General features: G+C 44.3%; 1 protein-coding gene and 2 non-coding genes across 5 annotated transcripts; all 3 read left to right on the forward strand.

The window, feature by feature from the left end:
- The first annotated feature begins 242 nt into the window (after positions 1-242).
- Positions 243-4,825, forward strand: LOC118380675 (40S ribosomal protein S27-like). Of its 3 annotated transcripts, XR_004824916.2 has the most exons (5): positions 243-389; positions 970-1,078; positions 1,759-1,869; positions 2,671-2,756; positions 4,565-4,825. XR_004824916.2 is itself a non-coding variant. In XM_035767653.2 (4 exons), the coding sequence occupies exons 1-4, from the start codon at positions 279-281 to the stop codon at positions 4,591-4,593; spliced, it is 360 nt and encodes a 119-aa protein (XP_035623546.1). In that variant the 5' UTR covers positions 243-278; the 3' UTR covers positions 4,594-4,825. The 3 variants fall into 3 exon arrangements, 2 of the variants coding, with proteins under 2 accessions (XP_035623546.1, XP_035623548.1); XM_035767653.2 differs by lacking the exon at positions 2,671-2,756; XM_035767655.1 differs by lacking the exons at positions 243-389; positions 2,671-2,756 and adding an exon at positions 437-526.
- On the forward strand, positions 1,519-1,653 carry LOC118380678 (small nucleolar RNA SNORA13). Its single transcript, XR_004824917.1, has one exon. It is a non-coding gene; the product is annotated as a small nucleolar RNA SNORA13 (small nucleolar RNA).
- Positions 1,940-2,080, forward strand: LOC118380679 (small nucleolar RNA SNORA13). Its single transcript, XR_004824918.1, has one exon. It is a non-coding gene; the product is annotated as a small nucleolar RNA SNORA13 (small nucleolar RNA).
- Positions 4,826-8,219: the final 3,394 nt, after the last annotated feature.

The following is an 8,219-nucleotide window of genomic DNA, read 5'->3' on the forward strand; positions in this document are numbered from 1 at the left end:
CAGGATTTGACTGACAATTAAATGAAAAGATGAGGTGGATGAGAAATATAAAATTGAATTGTCTCTATTAAAAATGAAGTGGTCTCATAAAATTGAATTGTCTCTATTAAAAATGAAGTTCTCTCTCTGCGAGAGAAATCTAACAAAATCAAATGTGCCAGTAAGGCTAGTTATAGATGGCGCTGAACAAAACCTCTGTGTGTCCTGACCTGTGTGATTTGGAAGAAAGAATGGACCTCACAAACATGGCCTCCTTTGCCTCGCCTCCTTGACACGTAATGGCGACAAAACACTTCCGGCCCCTGCTCATCGGCCCCGTTAATTTATTAACAATCAACTTCCGGTTGATCCTTCTTTTCGGCAACGGCTACAAACTCGCCAACATGCCAGTAAGTGCGCACACAGGCAATACAACCCTTGCTTCAGTTTGGGAATTTTGTTTGAGCGGGACATGACCTCATCCATCGATGTATTAGAACTTTGCAAATATTCCGATTTATTTATATTCGGGATTATTCAAGCAATGGTTAGCTCGTACAATCTTAAACTGCGTGCCAAGCGCGTGCTATGGTCTGCTGAATTGACGCAATATGGCGGCGTACATGCAATAGAAAGCATGGACGGACATGTAACTAGCTAGCTAGCTAACTTTATGTTTTATTGTTTCTAAGCATTTGACAGCGCTTGTACACGATGCAGTTTGACTAGTTATGTTCATTCCTTGACCTATGTTTGATAGTGGACGTACGCAGGCTTTAAACAAGAACGTTAAAAAGCGTAGGCTAGCCAGTACTGAAGTTACTAGCCAGGCGTTTACCCAACGAACATTTGTTAAATGTTTTTGATTATACTAACTTATGTACACGTCTCGTGTATAGACATGGGTTTAACTTGTTAGCTAGCTAGATGATCAAATGGACTTTACCATCTGCATTTTCTAAGATGGCCACCCTCTGGTTTCTCTTACAGCTCGCAAAGGACCTGTTGCACCCAACCTCAGAGGAGGAGAAGAGGAGTCACAAGAAGAAGCGTCTTGTACAGAGCCCTAACTCGTATTTTATGGATGTCAAATGTCCAGGTTAGTGTGTCTCCCTGTAGCTGAGCTAGAAGTGATTCCACGGCTCAGCTCACACCAGGCGCAGCCGTCATTGTAAATAAGAATGTGTTCTTAATTGACTACTTTATTTAAAAAATGACGTTAACTAAACTGACCATGGTTTAGTATCTAGGGATGTGGTACCATATTCAACTGACAAGTCATTGGTTTGCCTGTCTTCAGTAAAACTGGTCAGTCCACCAAAGGGGGAGTTTGCATGGCTAATGGCAACTTGATGTGATCCTGTGTGGCTCGGTTGGTAGAGCATGGTGCTTTCAATGCCAGGGTTGTGGGTTTGATTCCCACAGGGGAACAGTACGTGTTCTTCTGTAAGTTGTCAGCTAAATGACTTAAATGTAAATCTAGTCTGGTGGTTATTAATTACTGAGACTGACTTGTTTCTAGAGGGATGTGTAGAGACTTGCCTTTGTGTTGCCCATTCATTGTCTCCAGAGTGAATGAGGTGTCAAACAAGGCATACAGTAACCATGTGGTTGTCTTTTTTTGGAAAGGAGTCTCCACTGATTCCTTTCAATAACTGCAAGAACACAACAGTAATTAGAAGATCATTTGTGTGCGATTTGTTGGGACTGAAAACACGAGTTGGTTTCGTTCAGGACATTGAGGTGAATGTTAATTTGTCTGAACTGTTCTCTCTACAGGATGCTATAAGATCACGACAGTGTTCAGTCACGCCCAGACGGTCGTCCTGTGTGTCGGATGCTCCACAGTCCTGTGTCAACCTACAGGGGGTAAAGCACGCCTCACAGAAGGTACTATATTACACACACCCAGCCTTCCACACAGTGTCCAGGATGGAGAAATACTGTTGGACATAATTGATGCCTTTATGTGTTGCCCATTCATTGTCTCCAGAGTGAATGAGGTGTCAACCAAGGCATACAGTAACCGTGTGGTTGTCTTTTGTTTGGATGGAGTCTCCACTGATTCCTTTCAATAACTAACTGCAAGAACACACTAGTATACATAAATAATACTCTGTTCTGTTTCTAGTTGTAAGTCTGACCTGCCACTCTTTAGGATCATGCCATGAGATGTCAAATAAAACACTTTTGTTTTTCAGTTGAAATGTAGTTTTTTTCATACTTTACTGACCATGACCCAAATAATTTAATGTATTGCTTTTCAATAGCCCCAATTGAAGTGACCCATTACCTGCTCAGCTGGCGTGGTTTGTGTTCACCACAGCTCAGGTTGGCAGTGTTTGTAGGGCTAGAAATCGCCAGGGACCTCAATATTATATCAATAGTTAGGAATGAGTGGAATTTCCATCTATCATTTACAGTGCATCATAACACTGGACAATGTTTTGTGAACCATTGTTTCATTTTGTTATGGTAAGGTTGGTAGCAACGTGGGAATCTGTTGTAGCTCAAGTCAACTTCCTAATCACCAATGCTCTATAGGCTAGCTAGGAAGGTAACTGCCTCGCAAGCATACCTAAACACAACACAAGTCAATATCAGCATATGAAGTTGCTAGTTAGCTGTGAAATCACCTAAACAAACTGCACTGTCAATTTAGTCTACAATCTCACCATTTTCAACCTGCAGATGATGTGCCTCATCGTGGAGTCTGACATTCACCGCAGCACCATGCAATGCACCCTGGACTGACGAAGCAGACGCAGGAGGAATGTGTTAGACCCCCTGTTAAATTACACATTCGTTGTGAGAAAATCGCAAAAATATGATAAATGGCTCATTGGAGAGAAGACAACCTCTCGTGTTATGACATCGGCCCGTATTCAAATCTGACATGTCTGACAGACGCTTTTGCAATCTAGAAGTCATATTCCTATTAACTTCCAGGGTAGTGAGAGGCTCAGGGCTACATCATACCGGCCTGAATTTCTGTCTGCTTGAACGACAATGACTCAGATACACATGAAATGACCAAGGGAATTGATAGGACATCACCCAGAGATGCACAAAAACACAACATTCAAAATGGGTGAATCTTGGGTGGGTGAATCTTTATTCAAGTGCCGAAAAAATGTGTATTGCGATTTGATGTTAAACATATTTCTCACTATATGATGTTGCCAGGTGGAACCTATTCCCTGTATTGTTTGCGTAGTGACAGCGGTGCTATATACCGTTTCCTGAATCACCAGTCATTTGGTCAATATTGTCCTAGTATTAATGATTGACAATATTGGCATGCAGTGAGTTTCTCGTGAATGTCTGTCCATATCATAACATGCTGACTGGACCATGTTGGTTTTGTATGTCCACACCAGACGCAATCCAAGACACGCAGGTTGAAATATCAAAACAAGCTCTGAACCAACTATATAAATGCAAAATGTTGGTCCCATGTTTCATGAGCTGAAATAAAATATCCCTGTCAGTGAGCATTTCTCCTTTGGCAAGATAATCCACCAGCATGATTATTACACAGGTTCCCCTTGTGCTGGGGACAAAAGGCCACTCTAATGTGCAGTTTTGTCAGACAACACAATGCCACAGATGTCTGGTATTGAGGGAGTGTGCAATTGGCATGCTGACTGCAGGAATATCCATCAGAGCTGTTGCCAGAGAATTGAATATTTTTCTCTACCATACCCTGCCTCCAGCATCATTTTAAGAGAATTTGGCAGTACATCCAATCACCCTCACAACAGTAGACCACGTGTATGGCGTCGTGTGGGTAAGCAGTTTGCTGAAGTCAACAGAGTGCCCCAGGGTACGGTATGGGCAGGAATAAGCTATGAAAGCAATTGCATTTTATCAATTCGAATGCGCAGAAATAGCATGTCGAGATCCTGAGACCCATTTTTTTAAAGTTATCTTAGACCAACAGATGCGTATCTGTATTCCCAGTCATGTGAAATCCATTGATTAGGGCCTAATGAATTCATTTAAATTGACTGATTTCCTCATGAACTGTAATTCAGTAAAATCTTTGAAATAGTTGCATTTTATATTTTTGTCCTGGGAGATAAGCATTGGGTTATTTTACCTGAAATGCACAAGGTCCTTTTTTCTGGATCTTTGTAGAATACTGACCAATTTTGAGTTGCACACAATTGTGTTCTCTACTCTGACAATCCACAGATAAAAGGGGAAACCTAGTTAGTTTCTAGTCATCTCTCCTTCTGTGGACTTTGTCTGTTGGCAACCAACTTTAAAGTGCATTACCACCACCGACTAGACTGGTGTGTGGACCTTTAGTTCATATTTCAATAACCAACGTGGGTATATGCTCCTAAAAACCAATGAGGAGACAGGAGAGGCGGGAGTTGCAGCGCATCAAGAATAAAAATTAGAACCATTTTAGCACCTGGCTATGCAGATCCGCTTGCAGTTTAGATTAAATAATTGAATAACCACTAGGCTGTCAGTCTGGCCTTAACAATAAACAGTAGTTTGACTACTCTCCCTGCCATATAAATAAAAGTTAAATCTGTCTGGGATCATAACTAACTCTTTCTTTTTCACCCAGGATGCTCATTCAGGAGGAAACAGCACTAGACTCAGCATTGGAGCTTGTTGGACCGAGAGACGGGATTGACCCCACAGTGACCCTGCTCAGGAAGTGACAATGCGAGAGGAAAAGTGGAGATGAAACTGAAGAGGAAAGATGGTGTTGAGCTCTGCTTTGTGTATGTAGAGAGAGAACGTCTCCTGGCATGATGACATCACTGTAACACCACTCCACCGGTCTCTCACTTCTTAATAAAGTGTAGTTTTTTCGTTTAAAGAATCCAGTTTACTTGTCTGTCTTTGATCCAGGTGTCAAATATGTTTGACTCTATTATTATAAAACATGGTGTCATGTGGGGAATGTATGTTGGTCCAAGATCTATGCCTGAACAACTACCTAGAGACCCTGTTCTTAAATCAGGGGTGTCACTCATTCCATGGAGGACCTAGGGTCTGCTGTTTTCCCCCCTTCAATTAAGACCTAAATAACCAGGTGAGAACAGTAACTTACTAATCAGTGACCTTAATTAATATAATAATAATAATATATGCCATTTAGCAGACGCTTTTATCCAAAGCGACTTACAGTCATGTGTGCATACATTCTACGTATGGGTGGTCCCGGGAATCGAACCCACTACCCTGGCGTTACAAGCGCCATGCTCTACCAACTGTGCTACAGAAGGACATCCAAGTACAAGGGAGGAGAGAACCCATAGACTGGTCCCTCTGGAATGAGCCTTAAATGGACCAACGCAACACACTGACAACGTTTGGCAGGAAATTGTTTAGTTGGAAGGTTTCAACATGGATCATTCACAGGGCTGTTAGTGTCACCGTGTGCTCCAGAGCCAGTTGCGTCGGCGGATGATCCTTTCTGTGTCTGGAGACGAGGGTCTGATCCAGGGAGAGAAATGCACCATCCTGCTGCATTCCACTGGAGAACACACACCAGCTTAGACACAACCCTTCCTAAGACTGCTGCATTCCACTGGAGAACACACACCAGCTTAGACACAACCCTTCCTAAGACTGCTGCATTCCACTGGAGAACACACACCAGCTTAGACACAACCCTTCCTAAGACTGCTGCATTCCACTGGAGAACACACCAGCTTAGACACAACCCTTCCTAAGACTGCTGCATTCCACTGGAGAACACACACCAGCTTAGACACAACCCTTCCTAAGACTGCTGCATTCCACTGGAGAACACACCAGTTTAGACACAACCCTTCCTAAGACTGCTGCAATTCCACTGGAGAACACACCAGCTTAGACACAACCCTTCCTAAAACTGCTGCATTCCACTGGAGAACACACACCAGCTTAGACACAACCCTTCCTAAGACTGCTGCATTCCACTGGAGAACACACACCAGCTTAGACACAACCCTTCCTAAAACAGCTGCATTCCACTGGAGAACACACCAGCTTAGACACAACCCTTCCTAAGACTGCTGCATTCCACTGGAGAACACACACCAGCTTAGACACAACCCTTCCTAAGACTGCTGCATTCCACTGGAGAACACACACCATCTTAGACACAACCCTTCCTAAGACTGCTGCATTCCACTGGAGAACACACCAGTTTAGACACAACCCTTCCTAAGACTGCTGCATTCCACTGGAGAACACACCAGTTTAGACACAACCCTTCCTAAGACTGCTGCATTCCACTGGAGAACACACACCAGTTTAGACACAACCCTTCCTAAGACTGCTGCATTCCACTGGAGAACACACACCAGTTTAGACACAACCCTTCCTAAGACTGCTGCATTCCACTGGAAACACACACCAGTTTAGACACAACCCTTCCTAAGACTGCTGCATTCCACTGGAGAACACACACCAGCTTAGACACAACTCTTCCTAAGACTGCTGCATTCCACTGGAGAACAAACACCAGCTTAGACACAACCCTTCCTAAGACTGCTGCATTCCACTGGAGAACACACACCATCTTAGACACAACTCTTCCTAAGACTGCTGATTCCACTGGAGAACACACACCATCTTAGACACAACTCTTCCTAAGACTGCTGCATTCCACTGGAAAACACACACCAGTTTAGACACAACCCTTCCTAAGACTGCTGCATTCCACTGGAGAACACACACCAGCTTAGACACAACCCTTCCTAAGACTGCTGCATTCCACTGGAGAACACACACCAGTTTAGACACAACCCTTCCTAAGACTGCTGCATTCCACTGGAGAACACACACCAGCTTAGACACAACCCTTCCTAAGACTGCTGCATTCCACTGGAGAACACACACCAGCTTAGACACAACCCTTCCTAAGACTGCTGCATTCCACTGGAGAACACACACCAGTTTAGACACAACCCTTCCTAAGACTGCTGCATTCCACTGGAGAACACACACCAGCTTAGACACAACTCTTCCTAAGACTGCTGCATTCCACTGGAGAACACACACCATCTTAGAGACAACTCTTCCTAAGACTGCTGCATTCCACTGGAGAACACACACCAGTTTAGACACAACCCTTCCTAAGACTGCTGCATTCCACTGGAGAACACACACCAGCTTAGACACAACTCTTCCTAAGACTGCTGCATTCCACTGGAGAACACACACCAGCTTAGACACAACCCTTCCTAAGACTGCTGCATTCCACTGGAGAACACACACCAGTTTAGACACAACCCTTCCTAAGACTGCTGCATTCCACTGGAGAACACACACCAGCTTAGACACAACCCTTCCTAAGACTGCTGCATTCCACTGGAGAACACACACCAGCTTAGACACAACCCTTCCTAAGACTGCTGCATTCCACTGGAGAACACACACCAGCTTAGACACAACCCTTCCTAAGACTGCTGCATTCCACTGGAGAACACACACCAGTTTAGACACAACCCTTCCTAAGACTGCTGCATTCCACTGGAGAACACACACCAGCTTAGACACAACTCTTCCTAAGACTGCTGCATTCCACTGGAGAACAAACACCAGCTTAGACACAACCCTTCCTAAGACTGCTGCATTCCACTGGAGAACACACACCATCTTAGACACAACTCTTCCTAAGACTGCTGCATTCCACTGGAGAACACACACCATCTTAGACACAACTCTTCCTAAGACTGCTGCATTCCACTGGAGAACACACACCAGTTTAGACACAACCCTTCCTAAGACTGCTGCATTCCACTGGAGAACACACACCAGCTTAGACACAACCCTTCCTAAGACTGCTGCATTCCACTGGAGAACACACACCAGCTTAGACACAACTCTTCCTAAGACTGCTGCATTCCACTGGAGAACACACACCAGCTTAGACACAACCCTTCCTAAGACTGCTGCATTCCACTGGAGAACACACACCAGTTTAGACACAACCCTTCCTAAGACTGCTGCATTCCACTGGAGAACACACACCAGCTTAGACACAACCCTTCTTAAGACTGCTGCATTCCACTGGAGAACACACACCAGCTTAGACACAACCCTTCCTAAGACTGCTGCATTCCACTGGAGAACACACACCAGCTTAGACACAACCCTTCCTAAGACTGCTGCATTCCACTGGAGAACACACACCAGTTTAGACACAACCCTTCCTAAGACTGCTGCATTCCACTGGAGAACACACACCAGCTTAGACACAACTCTTCCTAAGACTGCTGCAT

The sequence above is a fragment of the Oncorhynchus keta genome, unplaced genomic scaffold, assembly GCF_023373465.1.
Source record: "Oncorhynchus keta strain PuntledgeMale-10-30-2019 unplaced genomic scaffold, Oket_V2 Un_scaffold_1315_pilon_pilon, whole genome shotgun sequence".
NCBI lineage: Eukaryota > Metazoa > Chordata > Actinopteri > Salmoniformes > Salmonidae > Oncorhynchus > Oncorhynchus keta.